General features: G+C 34.0%; 1 protein-coding gene across 1 annotated transcript; it reads left to right on the top strand.

Moving 5' to 3' along the window:
- The first annotated feature begins 2,638 nt into the window (after nt 1–2,638).
- Nucleotides 2,639–13,456, top strand: LOC111634517 (dynein heavy chain 5, axonemal-like). The gene is made up of 17 exons (XM_023379316.1): nt 2,639–2,750; nt 2,813–2,920; nt 3,185–3,479; nt 3,994–4,130; nt 4,196–4,358; nt 4,463–4,641; nt 5,366–5,572; nt 6,773–6,969; nt 7,231–7,351; nt 8,765–8,876; nt 9,389–9,601; nt 10,205–10,377; nt 10,444–10,614; nt 10,955–11,159; nt 11,230–11,465; nt 11,526–11,744; nt 13,364–13,456. Exons 2-17 carry the CDS (start codon nt 2,822–2,824, stop codon nt 13,454–13,456), a joined length of 2,820 nt encoding a protein of 939 aa, XP_023235084.1. The 5' UTR covers nt 2,639–2,750; nt 2,813–2,821.
- Nucleotides 13,457–21,916: the final 8,460 nt, after the last annotated feature.

Raw genomic sequence — 21,916 nt, forward strand, 5'->3', positions numbered from 1 at the left:
AAGAGTGAGTGCAATTATGATGTTTACGATGTTATGCAATAAAGCTCGTACATAGCATTAAATTTAAAAAAAAAAAACATACTATTCTGCTGTGTAAAAAATTAAATTTAATCGTATAAAATATATAAAGAAACGATTTTTTTAGTATAAATTGTTTAATAAGCAATCATATATAATAATTGGGTCATTTGTGAGCTGAAGGATACCTCCTATAGAAGAAACAAACATCATCCATTGGATTTATGAAGAGTTTTGCTTGAAAAAATTTTTATTTATAATTTAATAAGCTGTTAAATAAATAAAAAATTAAGTAAATTCTGAGCTTCTGTATATGATCTATAGAGACACTGAAAATACAATTAATAAATTGTGAGCTGTAGAATATCTCCTACAGAAACAGCGATTATTCTGGAGATTTACGAACAGTTTTTCTTTATAAACAATAAATACAAATTTTATCAAGTGTTAAATATATATATATATATATAAGAATTAAGTTAATTGTAAGCTGCTGTGTAGAATGTATAAAAACAATGATCATGACACAAGAGAGTATTTTTATAGTAAACCATTTTATTTTTACTTTTCTAACGTTGATAAACAGTCCAAAAATATACCTTTTGATCCTTATAAAATGTGCATGAGATCCTATTCTATGAACTCAACGACAAATTTCCCTACAGTCCTGTCAGCTTTAGCAAGCGTTGAACATATATATATATATACATATACACTGTACCTTTTTTCCATGTAATTTTTTATTTTTATTTTTCGTCAGCCATTAAGTTGATTTGTGTACATGTTGTTTAGCTTCTAACAAATTTAATAAATAAATAAAAAAATAAAATAAAAGTAAAATAAACATTCTTTTCAAATATTTATTTTTTTTAATGAATTATAAATTTTATTCAATTTGTTTTTTCCTTAAAAAAAGGAAGAGAAAACTCATCAGTATAAATAATATTTTTATGATAAAAAAAATATATTTTTTTCTCCTATTCTTAAAGAGGAAAAAATGCAAAACATTTATTTTTTAAAACTTGAATATTAATAATAATAACGATAATATTTTATATAAAATGAATAAATAAATAATTCAATATATTAAATATTATTTCTGCATAATAGAAACTTTTATAATATATTCTGTTATGTTAAATAAACAAATGTAAAAAAAAAATGGTTAACTGACTTTTGGTTCATCCTGTTTGAAATTCTAAAATATATATATATATTAAAAGAGATGCAATCATTAAATTTATTAAAATTAATTGTAATTTACGCTACACAGGGTGGCCTAAAAGTCAGTTAACCATTAAAGGCTATATATTTAAATATGTTTCCGTCAATTTTCTAAAAGAATGCTCAGTTTACGTTTCACACTTACGGATATATCACAATGGTAACTGACTTTTGGACCACCCTGCGTACAGTTTCCGGCTGATTTTACGTATTAAATAAGGTGTAATCTTTAAAATCACGCTTAAATTTATTGTATGTGTAAAAGAGTAGACTGTATTTATGAAATGAAACGTACAGGGTGTCCCAGAAGTCAGTTAACTATTGTCCTATTAAAAATTATTACTTACGATCTTATAAGTTGTATAAACTCAGTATACGATTCTTATTCTTATACATATGAAATGTACGGTTAACTAACTTTTTGGTCACTGTTACTTTTAAATTTACACGATAAATTAAAATTTTAACGACTTTTTTTGTTTAAAAAACAGACTTNAGTATCGACCATCTTTTCTTTTTAAAATCTTATTATAAAAATTTACGATAATATTTTGTATTAATTTTTATTTAAAAAAAAAAAACGAAAATTATCTTCTAAGTTAAAAGTTTGATCAGTTTATGTTTTACTGTTTTCATGGTTTCCATTACCCCGTCAAATATTATATCATGGTTTTAGTTCGCTCCGTTACCGATAAATCAATCCCCACTGTTTATAAAGCTATAAATCACTTTAGCACGTGTATAGTCTCGGATCGAGTCCTTGTATGACGATACAAGGACTGGATTCGTGACTATAACAATTAAACCTCACATCCCAAATCTGCATTGGCACGTTCATACATTTCTAGACTGGACGGATTTTATTGTGAAACCCTCGATAAAATCCCTAGGGTTCCACGGAACACAAGTTGGGAATCCATGCTTTGAACCAATTCTATTTACGTTTTTCGACAAAGTTTTTGTTTCAAATCCGGCTTCTCCCGTCGTGGACACGATTAAAAAAATAAAGATCTTCTCGTTGCCAGCGGCCAGAAGCGATCGTGGATCCATCGTCGACGATGACACGAAACCGTTGATACTTTGGAACCGACGCCTGCTACTATTGAAGGTGTACGCTTCTCGGAACGGGTGGCGTAAGAAGACGCGGAAACCACACCTCCTACGATTATTATTTGACCGTTCTTAATACAAATCGGAATCTTTTCGGGTAGGGGTAGGCAAATCAGATCTTTCAAGAAACGTGAAATCCTAAGAAATCGGGACGTGGGGCAACCGTACCTCTTTGTTCCTAGTGCCGATCTCGCCGCGGTCGTCAAACGAGAAAGGACCAAAGTCGGTGGTATTACCGAAAAACGAGTCGTTTGTTTTCCGCTCACTACCCACTTTCTGCTCAGGTCTGGAGGGAAACCGAAAAAAGGATTTTCCGTCGTTTGTCCGAAGTAGAATTGTATGTCCGGCACCTGGAGACAGCCATTCGAAGATGTCCGCTTCCTGCCACCTTTCGCCTGGTAAGTACTCCCGTCTCTTCTTCTTCTCTTCGTCCTCCCTCTCATCTCTTCCTCTGGAGCAGAGAACGGCGATGGCCAGTATTTCTTCCGTGCTGGAGTCCCTAGCCGCTGTTTATCGCCCGAGTTCGGAACGCTGCGCGTGGCAGCCCGCCTCCGCTTTTCTAGTCAAGGTGAGTGATTTTTTTCCCACCCACCCGTCTACCCTCAGGAAGCGTAAAACGCCGCGCCGAATACGTAGGCGCAACAAGGTGGTCGGGCGTACATTAGACTTCGTCGCTGGCGAATACGGAAGAAGAGCGTGGATACGAAATTAGTAGATACTGAATCTTGTGTTAGACGTGTACCACCGCCTGACTGGCGCCAACGCATTTACGTGGTCTTTTACGCCGGTGGCACCGACTCTCTGCGTCAGACTAACATTGTCTTCTTTGCAGTATACCAACAGCTTGATCCGGTCTTGCCGGAAGTTTCTGGTTCGAAACGGAATTCCAAACGTCTTGAATCAGAGGGAGGAGGAATGGATAGAGAAGATCGACTCGTGTCTGACTCTGGCTCGAGAGTATCGGCGATATTTCCGGGAGATGAAAAAGTCACGCGGCGTCTTTCGGGACGTCAGCGAAACCTTGGTCTTCGCCAATTTGGATGATTTTTGTCTTCTTCTGGAAAAGATTCGAAATATCCCGGACCCGCTCCGTCGATATCCTGGACCATTCGATCGAGAAAAACGGGGTAAATAAGTCCGTCTTCCTCCTCGTTCCGGTATGGAACATATCGGTTCTCAATCGCGTCCATTTTTCCATCTCCAAATCCCAGATCGGGTTTTCGTTTACGTCCCGGAAATTCGGGTTTTAGCCCGTAGTAAATAGGAGGGATTTCAGAAATTTTCTTCCGACTAAATGCTTTCCGGAGGACGAAAATTCCTTTGCCAACCGCTCGGACGTCGTTCGTTACGACATATTTTAGGTTTTGATACTGTACCATTTTTCTGAGGTTCCGGCTTCTGTTTCCGCGCTTATGAATAATGACAAAATTTTCTCTTCGGGTGGCGCAATCGGTAAAATGTTTAGATAACTATGATAAGTTCGGATAACTAAATCTAGAATTATTAGCAGTTTTATTCGGAATTTTCCAGTCAATCGAAACCGGAACCACCGGTCCCTAGGCCACCCGTGCATCAAAAAATCTGTCGCCCGCCTCGAGTCTTCTGGCGGAAACTCAACGCGGGAGTTTTCTTCTTTTCTAGAATTGCGAGAAGCCGCGGGTGGGTTAAAGAACGGCGTCAGACGTTCGGAGTACGTCTCCTACGATACCTTCGACCCGGATGACGCAAATTTTGATGCGGATTGTGCCAATTTGCTGGCCGCAGCGGAAGCCTTAAAGGTATCGATCTCATTTCCTTCTCCTCCGTTTTCGGATTTCTCTCTGAATTCAGTCTTTTCCGACAGAAGCCAAAGGCCCGTTCCCGGACCGTCCCATTCTTGACCGAAGCCGGTGATGAACCCGGGCGAATTCTTCGGTTCTACGACCGAGAGTTGGACCGGGTGTGTCGCCTCTTTGTAGAATACCGGAGAAAACCTCCTACTCTGCGAGGCTTCTCTCGGATTGCGGGTAAGACCTTCCCTTCTTTATTTTAGTTATTCCACGCGCTACGAATATCACAAATATGCATTTTGTATTATGAGACGATTACAAAAGAACTTTTTACCGAACAGAAAGGATAGCTTGGACTAAACGCCTGTCCGAGCGAATCGAGGAACCCTTCCGGAGGCTGCCAGACTTCGATGACGTTTTGCAGGGACGACAGGGAAAGGCCGTGCTGGAAAAGTACAAGTGCCTTGCCGGACAACTGGAACGTCACGCGGCTCTTCTTCACCGAACTTGGTTCGAACGAGTAAGTACGTTTACGAATATGCCCTAGGTCCAATTTCTTTAGTAGAGATGTCTATTGTATATATTTATATAAGCAGCGAAAAATCCCAATCCGAATAGAGTTTCATCTATGACTCGCGATCCGTAGGCTGCCAATCATCCGAGTCTGATATTGCAGCAGAAGAACCATTTCTTTTCTCTCGTGTCCAAATTTTCAGTTAAAATTTAGTCGTAATCTGCTTATATTTTGAGAGTAGTTATATATTTATTAAATATTTTCCTAATTAATTTTGTGTTTATAGTTGTTTGAGACGAAAATAATTGCGGCATGATCGCGCTGCACGTTCTTTAGTTAGACAGATAGGATTATAGCTTAAAAATAACGGGAAGGGCTGTCCATAAATGACATCCACACTGGAAGGGAGAGAGGGGGGTTACAAGTCGGACAAGGGCAAGAGCAAGGGTTAAACTTCAGTGAACGTTCGTTTTATTTCATTAAATTTCATACAGTTTATGCACTTTATTATTCGTGAAGTGATAAAGATTTTGAGAGGGGTTGAGTTTTGTTGGACGTCGGAAGAGGGAAGGAAGTTACGGAAACTTGGACAAACTGGGACAGTGGAGGAGAGAGAGTAAAAACTCCTCCACTGTCCCAGAAAAATTCGGATGTAATTTATGGACAGCTCCAAAGGAATTGGGTTTTATATTTTGGTTCGAAGTAATCTCTCCCTCCGGTTTTATAACAGTTCTGTAGGATGGAAGATTTTCTGAAGGAACCCGTTTTGGTACAGGATCCGCCGGGCACGGCGGAGGTTTCGGTGTACAATGGTCGTCTATGGATTTTCCTGGCCGAATGCGTTCAAATTTCCCGAATGAAGTTGGAAATTCCGGAAGCGGGACGGATTCTGATGTCGAAGGAAGAGGAGCTGAAGAGATGTCGTTACGTCATTCAGGTATGTTGATCAGCTAATACATTATCTAATAAGCTGTATAACGTTCACCACACACGGACAAACCACAGAAAAAAAAAAAAACAAAAACGGAAACTGAACTGATCTTTGTAATAACAATGACGAAAACGAAAACGAAACGAACGAACGACGGTGAATTATTTCCACTAATGGATTGGGTAGTTGACGTTTCAATTATTGGAATTTTCATTTTCTTTATTTTCCAAACTACAGTATAATTTTTCATACTCATATGTGACAGTTATCTATGAATTTATTCGTTCGCCCATGTAACAATTTTTGAATTTTGGAACTCCATCGTCTCGGCACACTGGGAATTTGCTCTCCTCTGCCTCTGACTTTTCACGGCCCTGACCAATATAACTGTGTGTCTTGTAAGGTAAAAAATGCGATAATTTCAAATAACTTTCCTTTCTCACGAGTTCGCTAGAATTTTTTCCAGTCATCCGCTTACTAACACAGGCGCCTTTATGAAAATACTATTTCGAAAAATAGTTAGGATGAAATTTGAAAAAAAAAATTATAAACCCGGCGTCCATCTGTTTGTTTGTCTTTTAATTTCGAGAACTGCGTTAGATAGATGAAAGTCGAGACCAGATATGGAAAGATTAGGGGCAGGATGCCCCGATTAACTATGTAATAACTTCCGGCATAGACAGGAAGTCACGTAATTTCAATTCAATAATTTTCTCTACAACGAAGTTACATATGACTCTTTTTTATCAGGAAAAGTATTATGTACGGGAACAATACGCTACTAATTTGAGATCGAAAAAATATATTTTAAAAAGCAGCTAATGTACCCGGCAATGCTCGGGATAATTATCTTAAGAAAATATCGAACGGATTTGAAAATACCACAATGCATTTCTAGCAGGGGGTAACGTCATGCACGAAAAAAACATCCTTAGTGCCCATAGCATACAGAGTCAAAAATGACGACAAATCTCGTCATGCCTCGGAATAATAAAATTTACTCACGCTGGAAAATGTGACCATCAATCTAAAAGGCCGATGCATTAGCGTGTCTAATTGGCTTCTTTCTTCTAGTGGCAAATGCCACCGCTTAAGTTCTACGTCTTTGTTATCGAATGTTCTCCGCCGTGATTCGTCACTCGAAAACTTGCGAGTGCAATCTAGCCGTTATTCTATCGGAAATCTGATAAATTTTATATTGAGCAGAGAGCCTTGGAAGAATACGCCGAAATCAAAAGAAGCGTCCCGGAGAAGTTGCGACCGTTGACGGAACCCCATCTGAAGAGGATGGAAAGTTTGTGGCTGTGGGGAATTCGGACGCAATCGTGGGGCAGTCTGGCTTTGGAATCCTACGCCCGCTCTTGCACCACCAACGTTGGACAATTGCGCCTGCTATTGTCCAGGTGAGTGACCGAATTTCCTTGTTACTTTATCTATCTGCTATTTTCCAGTGCATTTGATTATAGGACGAGAAGCTTTGAAAAATCATGTTTGCTAACTTCATCTTGTGGGAACGGCAATGTCATAATACTACGGTTCCCATTTGTTAAAAAAATTTGGGAAACATTGATCTAATCTGTTTCTGCATTGAAACTAAAGGCTTATTTAAAACACAACGATAGGTAAATATATATCGGACTAAAACAACATTTTCTTTTGCACAGAATCAATTCACTGCTCTACGACAGGATCGAATCTATGCTGGGAACACTATCGGATATCCAAGTGTTAAAGTTTCCTACCCATCGTTCGTTATGCACCAAAGAATTGATTTCTGTTGCCGAGGTTAGTTTCTTGTGTTTATGTTCTTTCCGGCGAATTTCACATACATTCGAATACGGAAGAAGAGCACAGTGGAAATCATAAACCTAAATATCTTATAATTTTTTATAGTTCCAATCAATTTTCAAATCAATTTAGCTAATGATTATCTCAAATAATATGTGACAATTCAGACATAATTTTGGTCCCATGATAGTTTAGAATCACAATATACCCGAGTATTTTATATTGCTTGAAATCCAATTATTTTCCACCCAACATAACGTTAGCGGTATTAAAATTTAGTTTTTACTTTCACGGCTGTAACAAGGGAAAGTATTGTAAGGGTGTCAAATTCGATCCTCCGAAGGTTTTTTTATTATTTTATTTTTTCAAATCTTCGTGTTTTGAGACTTTCCGAATGCAAAAGATTCAAAAGAACGGCAAAAAAAAATTCATGAATATGTATGTGTGTGTGTTGACGTCTATTTCCCTTAATATCTGAGGATAGGGTGAAGATTAAGAAACGAAATTTGGTATGATAGCTTGTATATGAGGGCTTGATGCTATTAAATTTTGGTGGTTAAAAGTCGAGGGGTGAGGAGTTAAGTGGTGTCGTGTCATATCTCGAGAGGAGTTGATCTTAATGATTTTATTCGTTATTAACATTTACACTTTTATATAAAACTCATCCCTGCCCTCAAAATTAAGCTTTTTGCCATTTTATGGCAAATAAAAATATAAAAAGTTTTTTATAACACAATCTCATAACAGATGACGCCACATACAATTTTATTTATTTTTGCTTAATAATATAAAAGTTATTTTTTTAAATAAAATCTTATAGCACCCGGAAAAGTCACGCAACTCGTTGCTTGAATTATTTTTTATTATTTTTGATTTTGTCCAGAATAAAACTAGATTTTTTAATAATTAATTTTTAGTTTATGCATATGCATATAGAAGAATATTTTATTTAAGAAACAATTCATTTCTTCTCTGATAGTATCAAAATTTGTGGTTGAAGTAGATATTATTGTCTTCGTATAACTTAGTATCACTTTATTATCGTTAACTCTCCGCACCTCGACCTTTAATTTAATTGCATTAGTCCCTCCTAATAATCAAACTTTAACATTTATATGTTTTATACATACGTTATCTTAGTTTTTTTGTACGGTATTACTCGATTATTTCGTGATTACATTACATTTGCATTTATGATTGCATGTGCATTTAAACTTTATTGATCGGACCATTTCCGAATAGTGGAAGGGTACAATTCTGCGATTATAAAATTAGTTCTACATCGGACGAGCATATCGAAAGAACTGGAGGCGTACCCTCTGTCAATAACTGGGATAGATCTCGATTTTCAAAAGTGATGGGCGAGGGGAGACGATCGCGAGCGAATCTAATTATTTGTTCGATTGATAGGTATCATGCCGAAACTCTAGCGAATCCATTCAACGACTCAACGTGTCGATCGAGGATTCAGTTATGGAGTTGATCGACGTCTGCCTGGAAGATCTGGTTTCTCAGATACACAGTAAGTCCTTTTCTCTTTTATTTCTTAAAAATAACCGAAATTTTCAAGGGTTTACTGTTTTAAGCGGTGGATAATTTAGTAAAGCACCTCGAATCTATGTACAGAAAGATAGTTTTCAGTTTTAAAATATAAGAGAGTAAAGCTTCTAGAAAGAAACAGTTTCTTTGTAAAGCATTTAAAACTGGTGACGAATAGGTGTTTATAATTATTAAAAACGTGAACGAAGCGGGGCGTTAATGGCAGTTCATGACAGTGGTGCATTCGTGATTTAATCTCGGGGAGTCGAGTTGAAAGGATAAAAACTTTTTAATAAGAATTCAATAAAATTGTCACCTTACGTGACCGTTAATTCACTGTACAACATAAATAAAAGATGAATTTTAATTAGGAAAAGACTTTTGGAAAATTTTCTACGTTTTTCCTCTTTTTGGGAATGCCAACGCTCTTTGGTTTCGCTTCGGATCGACGGTGAACATTTCTAACTTAGAGAGAAACTTTCTTTCTTTTGGTAGACGATAGACCCACCTTTCCGCAAATGTCATCCGAATCCGCTCCCTTCGTCAGAATGCCGTTTCCCGCAGACGACGATTTCCTGCAAAAGACTGAAAGAGAAGCCGATCTGCTGTTGGACAGTTTCGCCCTACGGACTAAGGAGACGGTGAGGGGACTCCTGCACCGCGCTCTGGAATTCTTGAGGACGATGTTGACTAGTCACCATTCCACCGGTAAGTCTACCGCTTTTGTAACAGAGAGCGTGTTGATGGGCTGGTCTTGTCTCCTTGCATTCGAAGTCCCGTGCACATAACAAATACTTTTCTCATTCAAAATATAGGAAATATATAAGAGGGTATGTAACAGTTACGCACTACCCTCATGGATGAATGGCTGAGAACGCACGTATTATAACATCAGGAACTTGTAGAATCAATGACTCGACGAATTTGAACAGTCATTGCATCTATAGAGGACGGGACAAGCTTTTAGGTAGATGTAACTAATAAAGTGGCCAGTATATTTGTGTATATTTATATAGATAAGTGATTTGAAACACATCATCACTTTCACCGTGATCACATCTTTCGTTTACAGTGATAAACTTAAAAGTTACAAACACTGGCTGGAATAAAACTGTAATATACACTCTGGTCGGTCATATTGATTGCATTAAGAGATTATTAACATTCGATTTCAGAATCAGTCTGGGTGTCTACTCTCGAGTTATGTGATTAGTACACAAACGTGATGTTCTTAATACGTTTGTGTTACTACTCTCATACATCGAGAAGAGATACCTTGTCGGTCCATTCCATTACAGTCTTTATCTTTAGGAGAGAAGGAATCTTCGTTTCTTTGTTTGGAAACGACCGTGGTTGACGGAGAAACAGGTTTCAAGTTGCACCCCAGTCTGACGTTGTTGCAGGGAGCCATCGATCGAATAATATTCTGTCTTCTGGAAGCGGCCAAAGGAGTGTCGGAGTGGAAGAGGAAGCCTCGTGTTTGGGTCAGTTTCTCTTTCTTTTCTTTCTTTCTTTCTTTTTGGTCATATTTATGTGTGGATCTGTGACAGTTGGCCGAAGATAAAGACTACGACCAAGTGTCGCTGTTCGACGACCGAAGTCAGTTGGTGGCCAGGTCCAGAGCTCCTTACGCCAGCAGTCTATTCGAGTACGTGGTCGGAGATGGAGAAATGACAGAATCAAGGACAGCCCTTTCCACCTCCGTCCTTTTACTTAAAGAGGTAGGATCCATTATATCTTTTTTTCTGTAGACGATATATTACTCTCAGTCGGCCGCGTGGCCGCTTAGCTTCGGTTTTCCGTGTTGAGGAGCTTGGAATCGAGTCCTGGCTACGATTGCCTAAATTTTCCACTAATGCTGGGGTCTTCGGGACTTCAGCTGAAGGTAAGGCGATTGATCCCTCCAAATTCTGCGCTATGTGACGGGACGGTTCCTTGCAAAAACGATCGAACCGATTGCACGAACGAGCGAAAGTCACCATACACGATGTCATACGCTTATGCTTTGTATAAATCTGGTTTTAATATGGTGAAAATTAATTTTTCGTGGTTCGTCGGCAGGAGACGGACAAACAATTGGCCCGTTTCTCGCTTTTCCGAGATCTTCTTTACGTTTCGGACAAGCGATCCGAGACGAAGACGTTTCTGGCTTCTCGGCCCTCCTTGCACGATTTCAGAGATAAGATGATGTACTACAAAGATTTGGAGGAAAAGATTTTGCTACTTCCGGACGCCGTAGAGGTTAAATGTCTCAATCTAGTGACCGGTAAGAAGTTTTTCGTTTATGCCAATACGTCGCCAATCACTTCTTAACGAGTCGTCTTTTCTTTACATAGAACAAGCGAAGAAGCGTCTGGCAGAAGAAGCAAAGCGCCGGTATGTCGAGTACGGAACCATCTGCAAGGACGAGTACAACGCCAGGGCCAAGTCCATCGTTCGCACTGTTCGAGATCTGATCGGGCGAATGAGTCGTTCCGTTCACGACACCGACGATGCGGAAGAGGTGTTAGAGGCTCTGGCTCGAGCCAGAGACTTACGGATCGACATCGAATTGGACATCGGTCCGATCGAGGTAAGCGCTGCTAGTGGATGGTAGTATCTGCCCCGACCGTAACACCGTTTCTCTTTTCAGGAATGCTACGGTTTGATGAACCAATTTGGGATGGTGGTAAAGAGAGACGAAATAGAGAGGGTGGACGTTCTACGCTATTGGTGGACCAATCTGAACGACTGTGTGACGCGAACGGAGAACGGTCTGGAAACTTTGCAGTCGCAATTCGCTCTTCGAGTGGAAGAAAGTCTGACCCAATTTTTACTGGATTGCGACGATTTCTGTCTCGAATACCTGGAGGTGAGTCTTTCTCGAATACCTGGAGGTCGATGGAGGTGATCATCTCCATCGACGGGCTGTTTAGTTAAAAATTTTCGGGTTTTCTTAGCGTGTCTAAAATCCAGGGATGAGTTTCATCAGTGGCGCGTTATAGCTTCATGAAGCCCAGGCTATTTTAAAGTGCCCGATGTACAGTGTTGACTTCAGACATTTTTTATTTCGTGAGAGTTTTCTGAGTGAAAGATTTTTTATTTAATAAATAATCGATTTGGGGTCCCTGTTAGTGGGAAACCCAGACAATTGCCCATTTTTTTCCCAGTATGCATTTCTTTGCTAAACTGCTTTCGTGTTGCATTGCTTTATCCCATTCATCAACGGCGAACAGCCAATGATAATACAAAAATGAATTAACACAACACCATAATATCTTTAAAAATTTAATATTTATTTTTATATCAAATGTATTAAAATAAAAATTAATTTGAAAAATATTTTTGATTTTCTTACAAAATTATTTAAAACTCCGAATTTTCGCTCAGCAGATAGCGAGTTGAAGGNATATTAATAATTATTTATTTTATACAACTTTATATAAGTTACTTATAAAATTCTTAAGAAATTAATTAAATAATAAATTCTGAGGTAGTGACAAGGTAAATAATATACGCGTTGCTTAGTAATGTTGACATTGATCAATTATTAAGGATAGAGATACAATATGTATGGTTGAACATTTTTTTTTTAAAATGTTTTCGTCGAAATTCTTCGCTGTATAATAACCTGTCTCTAACAATCACTCGCAGGAAAAGAGTTACGAGGAGAGTCAGTCACTAGTGGAAATTGGAGATTTTTTTTTTCCTCCTCCTCTTCCATAACTAGACTTTCATGTTTATCCGAGAAGAGTTTATATATATTTACGTTAAGATATGTTATAAGATAATAAACGGTTGAAAATGGCAGAAAAACGAAGATGATGTCGGCTTAGAAAATGTCCAGATGCAATTTGATAACCGAAGAGAACGTCAAATAAATTCTTTACAATTCTGCCTTTGAGAAACGTCAATGTTTATTAGTGAAGCCAATTGGATCCCATGGGCATCGTTGAGAGAAAGATGGTTACGAAGATGAGTTTTAGTGAAGAGAATTGCAGAAAATCGATCTCAAATGAGAAATTTAAGAATGGTGCACGTGTCATTAGAATTTCTTCTTTATTTAGATTAATGTTCCTTCATTATCTTTGTATATACACCTAGATTACTACGAATCAGAATATACCTGTCTATCATTTATTTAATCTTCTTAAATCAGTGGATTTAAGTAAATCCTCTCGACAACAGTTAGAGAAACTTTTACCTTTTAGAGTCTCTTTAAAGAAATCGTGATATGTTTCCTCAACATAACACAGTTTCGTTATTACGAGGTAAACTTTTACGAGTCGTAAAAAGAAAAGAAGAAACCCCTCCTCCTATTGGTCGATTTGAATTCGAATGAACTATTCAGATAAAGCGAATATTTATAAGTTTATTTCTTAGCATTTGGATGGGTAATTTTTACTTCTAATCGATTCGAATTTATCTATTTTTTTCGATTTTCCATTTTTTCCGCTTAAATGGAAGTTATGATCCTTTCACTGTCCCCAGATAGATAACGGAAGCTCATCCAGATGTTCCAACATCTTTGCTGAACCAAATCACCCTATCTGTGATAAACAGCTGGACGTGCTCCACTTCTGATGATTGTATCACATTAGGAGTGTGTTTTTTGCAACAGCAAAAACCATTTTCCAACTCCTTACATGCGGCGACTACATCCTGAATATTTTAACATTTTAATAAAATTATATGCATATACGCATTCACAAATATAATAATTCAAAATCTCCTTTTAAAAAATAAAAAATATTTTAAATATTTAACAAGCAAAAAGTATTGTGACATATTCACAATTCCGGGATGCANTAAAAGAAAATATAAAATATTTATCAAATTAAAAAAAAAATTATATATGAATATATACGACTATCATGGCGATGCTGTTAAGGCGTCAGCCTACCGCTCTGCGGCACCTGGGGTTAAATCGGAGCCAGCAACATCCAGGAATTTTTCGTGGGTGATCAATTTTCTGATAATTTCAGTCCCGTTCCTCACCCCCCCACCGCCGCTGCCATTGTGGACCTGACCGAACCGTAGGAAATTTTCTCCGAACCCATTGCCGGTTCGGTCAGGCCCACAATGGCCGTTTTAGTGTTCACAGGGAGGAAAGAGTTTTTAAAAATACGTATAGTGTTTAAAAGGCTAAGAAAAATATTTTTGAATAAGTTTTATAATAATTTGAACATTTACGCTAACTTATATAGGGTGGCCTAGAAGTCAGTTAACCGTGAATATAAATCGAAAACTAAAGTTTAGAAACACGCGCTTTTCTTTTACAAAATCGGTGAAAATAGTTTAAACGCAATTGCATTTTTAGTTAATTAATTGCAATTTAGAATTTAATGATTAACCCACTTTTGGGCCACCCTACAGTATTGAAAAATTAATTAACGAGTTTCCTTAGAAACGAATATAGCAAAAAAAACAATTCAATGATTTATATTCATATCGTATTGGTGAGAATATTAAAAACTTTATTCTTTAATTCTGTTTTGAGCCTGGTAATGATAAAATATTTAGAATCGCCATTAATTTTTTCTTTATTGAAATATGTGGATTTAAGTAAGTACCAAAGCATTGTATTAAGGCAAGATTTTAATGCACAATATATAAGCTTACATATATCTCAAAGACACCTCATCTCACCTTGACGCCTACCCTAATAAACCCATAGCACAACACTATACATCAAAGCTGACACAACCACGCCTTCATTGATTAGCTCTTTGCTTGCTTTGGCAATTTCTTGTTTCTATCAAATCCTCCCACGACACTAACTCTACAAAGTCCAGATATTAATTCCCATGAAATTTCTCCAACTATTAGATCGAAACACCCTCAAAACTACGCTAGTTTTTAGTTTATATCAAATTTATCATAAATTCGGCTTAAAAGCTATAATCTTAAGACTAAAAATTGAACAAATTCGCATTATTTTGGCCCAACTTAGCCTATTATTTTCCCAAATTTATTGTAAATTAATGCACGTTCTATGGAAGTAATTAAGTCGGACTTTTTCTTACTTTTGAAGGCGAAGCTCGTGTTTTTAGCCTTAAAAACAACCGGAATTTATTCTTATAATCAATAATAATATATCCTTATTGTAACAAAAGAATTAAAGAAACCATTATCATTCATTGTTACAATAACAAAGGATACAAACAGACTTAATTAAGTTAATGTACAGTTGATGAATTATGTATAAGCGCTGCTTAAATATGATTATCAATTTTATTTCTGCGTAAATGTTTAATAAATATATCATAATTAACCGTATTTTAATAATTAAAAGCAATATTTCACTGTTAGCAGTTGAAAGTTAAAATCGTAAACTTTAACTGTCAACGTTTCAATTTGCTTTTGTTTGAGGTGAAATGAAAAAAAAAGGTTTATTTTTAAGTTCTTTACTGATTCATTGAATGCAATTTTCGCTTAGAAACAGCTTTGAAAGTCACCATTCACTATTACATTAATAGGATTTTTCTTCTTCTTCCTCTTCTTCTTCCTTCCTCTGTAGCTCTTTGACGTGTCATTCTAAATGCCATTATTCTTTCGTATTTCAGCATCAAACGATGGAGATGAAAGCTTGAAAGTTTCTTTTATAAAAATACATTTTTAAAATTATTATTTTGAAATATAATAAATTTAAATAAACCATTCATTTTCTAAAGTAAAAATTTATAAATAAACTATGAATGTACTGAAAATAAACTAATTTACGATAAAATTTGTAATTTCTTAGAGTAAGTAATGATAAAAACCTTTCCCTAATGCTTTATATAAGATTAAAATAGAGTTTATAACGGAATAAAATAATTTTAAATCATTTATAGAGTTAGTTAAAGTCGTTAATTTAATACTGTTTCCATAAAGTTATCATTAGAATTACTGTTATCTTCCACGCATTCTGCACTCATTGCATTATAATTCTGATTTTACTAGCTTATAGTGATGAATTATACTATTGAAAATTACATAAATATTAAATGTTGCATCTCAAAATTATATACAAGTTATTTAATTCATGATGAACTCTAGAGCTTCTTTTTGTATTGGGGCGAAGCTTACTTTCAGGGGAAATTCTATACATTTTCGTGATTCAAAGCCTAAAATATTGTTATATTTACAAATTAATCATTTGGAAAGATGTAATTTTTCATAACCAGTTATTTTTTTGTATTATTTAATTTAAAATATATGCTGTTCACCTCAAATTAGTTGTGTAGNATTAATTTTATTTAAAATATATGCTCTCGATCTAAAATTAATGTCTTTCCCCTGTAAATCATACTTTTCCTGATAACAACAGAGTAATGCAGGGGCCGTATTCTGGTCAGTGTCTCTGGTCTCTCGTCTCTTGAAAGCCGGTCGCTGATTGGCTAATCCAAATAGTTAGCCAATCAGCGGCCGGCTTGCGAGAGACAAGAGACCAGAGACAGTGACCAGAATACGACCCCAGGTCATCTATGTAACTCCATTCTGGGTAAAATTTTGAACTAAAATCATGTGACTTCTGATGTAGACAGGAAGTTTCTGTATAGTTAATCCTGTCTTCCTGCTCTTATATTTTCTACATCTAGTTTGAATTTTATCTATCTAATATTGTTCTCGAGATTAAGGAAAGACAGACAGACGGACGGACGACAGTAGAAATTTATGGGTCTACAATTTATTCGTGTAATGCACTTTTAACACAGAAGGAAATAAAATTTAAAAGAAATTTATTATTTAGAGAAGAGGAAAAATAGCATAACAGCACTTTTCCAATAGCAAATTATCCATATTTCAGGTAAGGATCTCGATGGAATAGCAAATATTTACTTACATAGAGTATATTATTAATCTAACCTGCCATTTGCTTAACCAAACCTTGTTATATCGCATCTCATGCTATTCTAGATTACTCTCTCTGCTCATTAATTTTATTATCTCGGAACAAACCGTCAAAACTACACCGAGCTGTCAATGATGCAGTAAATACATCCTGCGATTTTAAATAATAATGAATTTTGCATAAATCCTTGAAAGGAAATTTAATTAACTTTTAGATCTTTTAGGCCAATTTTCTTAATTCGTAAATTCTTTAATTATTCTTCATTAATATCTTTTAAAAACCTTTAAATATATATATATATATACTGTGTATACATTGCGAAGTAAGCTGCTTCTGTACTTAGTTTGAGCATTACGAAGGTGATTTTTAACTGGAAATTTGTATAAATTTCATGAAAATTTTAATCTTTTGGCCTTTATTTAACGTTGTATGGTGTTAATAATTTACAAGATGAGATCTAGAAGACGAATGGATGGAAAAAAAGTGAATAATTTAAGAGGAATTCGTGTATATTGCACACTTAAAAATTTCTATAATTTATTTAATTTTTTAAAGTATATATATTTAAATAAATTAATTATAACTTTACGCAATTTATGTAATTAATCTATAGATTCTATTAATTGAGATGGCAATATAAGCTCAAAATTTATACGAATTAATGTTTTTGCTATAATTTAACACTTTATAGTGTTAATAAGTTAGAAAATAAGCTGTAGAAGACGAGGAGAAGCGAAAAAAAAGGATAATTTAAGAGAAATTTGCTTATAGTGCGCACTTAAAAATACTTTAAAGAGAAAGGAAAAGAAGCAATAAAAATTTTTAAACAAGAATTTAAATTTTGCACGGTTATTGCACATTGAACCCGCTAATTTAATATAGACTATATAGAGAAAGAGAGAGAAATTAAGAAATTATTATTAAATACGTCAAATTATTTTATTGAAAGGGAGGAAAAATATTAAATCTAAATGCAAACGATAATATCAGCTTGATATTTGATACTCGCACGTTTAGAAATTTCTAAGAGAAAAGACATAAAACTGCTTAAAATTTCTTCGATAATCTCTTAAGATGCTCCTCGGCATCATTTATCATAATTAAGTTCATTCGCTTTTATTTTTACTACTTTTTAGCAAACGAATTTCATACAAATATTTAATTCGATTGGTTAAAATTATATCATATTTTATTTTATTTTATTTTTACAAACATTTTTTTTATATTAAAAAATATAAAGAGATGTGTGATAGAGGCTTATCACTTACACTTTGTCATTTTATTATCATAAGATCTCCATTATTAAATCTTTAACGATCGCTGTTTAAAGTTAAAAATTTGCATCTGAATCGGAATTTTTTCCCGTTTTCTTTAAGTAATATGTTAATTTATTAAATAATCATGTATTTTGAATTTAAAAAAAATTGTTTAGCGTATATAAAGTAGCATTTCTTGACGTTCTAATCTCAAAAACACATTTAAAAAAAAAATTGAGAACAGAGTCCTGTATGAGTGTGTGGCCTGTATTTTGTTTTATATCTTAGGATTTCATGGACCAAATTTTTAAAAAATNAATTTAATTTTTATTTATTTATTTTTCTTTTCTTGGGGAAAAAATGATTTTTTTATTATTTTTTTAAAATGTTAGATGCCGTCCCCTGAATAATGGCTTGTCCTTTCGTCAATGATGCTTGACAGTGAAGTATCCTTTACAGGCGTTAGTTCAATTCTGCATTGATGATATGAGCGATGGAGATGGACGAAAAATGATCAAATACGTTGGAAGTTTGATGTCCACACTTCATGCAAAAACAGAGAGACTTTGATAAATTATACCTGAAACCATGATTTATTTTTTAAGAAACAAAACTGGAAAGAAGTATCTTTCTCCGAACACATTTCGTATGTCAAATTTTCTTCTTCCTCTTTTTTTTTCCCTGAATAAAAATAAGATTCAGAAAGATTTTTTTAAGGCATCGAAAATAAAAATCTATAGAAGAATGATTGTTATAGGTAGCTATATATATAAATATATTCATATAACTATAATAATCGATCAAACTTATCTACAACATATTTTACGTAAGTCTATACACAGTATATTTTTATGGAATTTACTACGACAACGGTAAAGTAAACCGAATAATATCAATCGTGTCGTCTTAATAAGATAATAAATTTAATATTATATATAATATAAAGTCATTAAGGGTATTTATAAAGCGATAAAACTCAAAATAATGGATGTTTTATTATCATAATAAAAAGAAGTGTGGAAAAATCTATAACATCATTGATAAGAGAATATGACTTATAACAGAATTTCCAATCGGTGTGAAATATTTACACATAATTAACAATAATTTATTAATAATTATCTAAGTAGAAAGTCATTCCTCTTCTCATTTATTCAGCTCACGAGATGAGGAGACAGTAAAATCTCTTGACAAATTATATACACCGTCAGTAGATAGAAAGATCATTTATCTTAAATTTATAATTTATGTTAGAAATGAGTAACACTAGATGGAGGCACCGCTTTATAAGTCACACTAACTTAAAAATGGTCAAATTTCTAGTAGGATTTGCATCCATCCATCCATCAGGAAGAGAAATATAAATACATAGCCCTATATAAGAGTCCCTAGAGATTTAAGTAGATCGGTTCCTTAAAAATTTTACGAATTATTTTATAGATTATTAATATATTATTTTGATAGAAAATTCGCTGTTTTAAAATATTTATACGTTTATGTAGCATAGATAAGTGCTGTTTAGTTTTAGTAATAACGTGAATTTATTGAGGATTTCACAGATTTAAGAAAGAAGGATTGGTGCTTGCGATTTTACAAACATACGCAGAATTTTCCGATTTATATATTATTAGAGTGAAGAGAATAATCGATTTTCGGCTTTGTATAAGACGGTTTTAAGCTGAGTATAGGATATTTTATAAAAATAATCGATTTTTCCTTCACATTTTCCAGAATTTGAGTAGTTGAGTGAATGGAGAATATCAATACCCTGTAGTATATTAAAACGTTTAAAAACTATCGCTTTCTAACAGAGGTAAGAGGAATTTTATATCTGAAAAATCATTTTAAAAATAAGGCAAAAATTAAGCCTTTTATTTGAGGAAAAAATAAGAGTTTAAATCAGAAAAATAAGTTTAAAAAATATAAAAGCTGAGCCTTACTCCGAGGAAAAAGAAGGGAAAAGTTGAGCTTTTTCTTTGAGAGGATTAANATCAAATTAAAAATCATCAATTTAACCGTTTATAAGATTAATTTTTTTCTTAATTATATTTAATTAAATGACAATTTCCGGATGCAAGTGGCGTAACGGAGATTTTAATTAAAATCAACGAGGGTTTCCCTTTCGGATAACCAATTATATGTTTATTAATTTGCTTTAACGAACATTTAAAAATTTTATTAAACAAATATTTAATGTGCTTAATTATTTGTCGGTTAATTAGAATCTAACTTTTAGCCCCTTTTACGCTCTCTGCCTCTTCACTCTTGACGTTTATGATGAATGATCAACTTCTGTTTTCGTGCACCAGATGGCGTGGCGCCGTCTCTAGCTTCATCCCCATCTTCGTCATCTGCTCCGTTTTATCAATGACAATCTCTGCCACCTTTCATCTATCACCCCGAATATTTTAACGTCACACTAAATTTTGTATTCTTATATAACAATGTGAAGCACGTACTGAATATTCCTAATATTTATAATTTAAATTTTAATATCTTTTAAGTGAGATTTGTAGGTGGCGAAAGAGCAGGGGGATGATATAAAGAGGTTTACGACATTTTAGCTCGTTTCCTTGTTATTTAATGAAAATACAAGAATTTCAAATGACTTCATCGTCTTAGTTTACCTTATTAATCTTAAATTCCTTGCATTTACGAGTAAGAGTGAGTGCAATTATGATGTTTACGATGTTATGCAATAAAGCTCGTACATAGCATTAAATTTAAAAAAAAAAAACATACTATTCTGCTGTGTAAAAAATTAAATTTAATCGTATAAAATATATAANCTTCTTTTCACGTGGTATTTTTTAATATTTTCAGATTAAAAAATTATTCGGCAATATAAATTTTAAAAAATATGTTTTATTTATTTGCAATTAAGTCACATAATATCAAGAAAAAAAATTATTTTATTGAATTTTAGCGTTTATTTAAATGAAACGAATCAAAATGATAAAACTTAAATTTTGGCGAAATTTTAAATCAATTAAAAAATAATAATAATTATAATTAAATGAGTTTGATTTCTGCTCATCAAAATTTTCATGAAATAATTATATTTCAGGCCATTATAGATTCCACATCGGATGTATCTTGTACAGCTGTAAAAATAAATAAAATAAGATTAATTTTAGTCAAATCTACAAGAAAAAAAAATATAAATAGTGATAAAATTACTTTCTAAGAGAAACTCAATAATGTTTATCTCAAAATATATTTCAATTCCTTGGCACTGAAAGATAATTATATTTACTCAAAATGCAAAAGTTTTAATACAGATAAACACAATAATTGCTTATTTTTTTCATTTTACTTACGATTAAAATAGTAGACAATGCAATGATTCCGGGTATTTTCCAAAATGCGCAAAAGTCACTCTCTCTTACAGTATTATATTGCTTCTGTTTTGGATAAACAATTTTGACATCTTCGGGCTTTAATTTTTGCTTCATTTTTGCAATATTTTCTTCCAAATACAATTAATAAATTGTGAGCTGTAGGATATCTCCTACAGAAACAGCGATTATCCTGAAGATTTACGAACAGTTTTTCTTTATTAAACAATAAATACAAATTTTATCAAGTGTTAAATATATCTATATATATATATATATAAGAATTAAGTTAATTGTAAGCTGCTGTGTAGAATGTATAAAAACAATGATAATGACACAAGAGAGTATTTTTATAGTAAACCATTTTATTTTTACTTTTCTAACGTTGATAAACAGTCCAAAAATATACCTTTTGATCCTTATAAAATGTGCATGAGATCCTATTCTATGAACTCNTAATTTTATTAAATTATTGGAAAGTTATGAATAAAACATAAAATAATTCTCTTGGTATATTATAAATTTTTGTAAATTTTATCGGTTAAAATCATTTTTATAACTAAATTAAAACTTTTTAGTACTTAAAATAAGCATTTTTTTAAAAATCTACATT

This window comes from Centruroides sculpturatus, unplaced genomic scaffold (genome assembly GCF_000671375.1).
Source record: "Centruroides sculpturatus isolate CEXI.00-Female unplaced genomic scaffold, Cexi_2.0 scaffold967, whole genome shotgun sequence".
Classification (NCBI taxonomy): domain Eukaryota; kingdom Metazoa; phylum Arthropoda; class Arachnida; order Scorpiones; family Buthidae; genus Centruroides; species Centruroides sculpturatus.

Excerpts from the sequence above, each read along its gene's own strand:
- LOC111634517 (XM_023379316.1), top strand. The coding sequence starts at position 2,822 with ATGGCCAGTATTTCTTCCGTGCTGGAGTCCCTAGCCGCTGTTTATCGC. Across the intron at positions 10,378-10,443 it reads AGAGGAAGCCTCGTGTTTGG|TTGGCCGAAGATAAAGACTA; the intron begins GTCAGTTTCTCT and ends GATCTGTGACAG. Across the intron at positions 11,160-11,229 it reads ATGTCTCAATCTAGTGACCG|AACAAGCGAAGAAGCGTCTG; the intron begins GTAAGAAGTTTT and ends TTCTTTACATAG.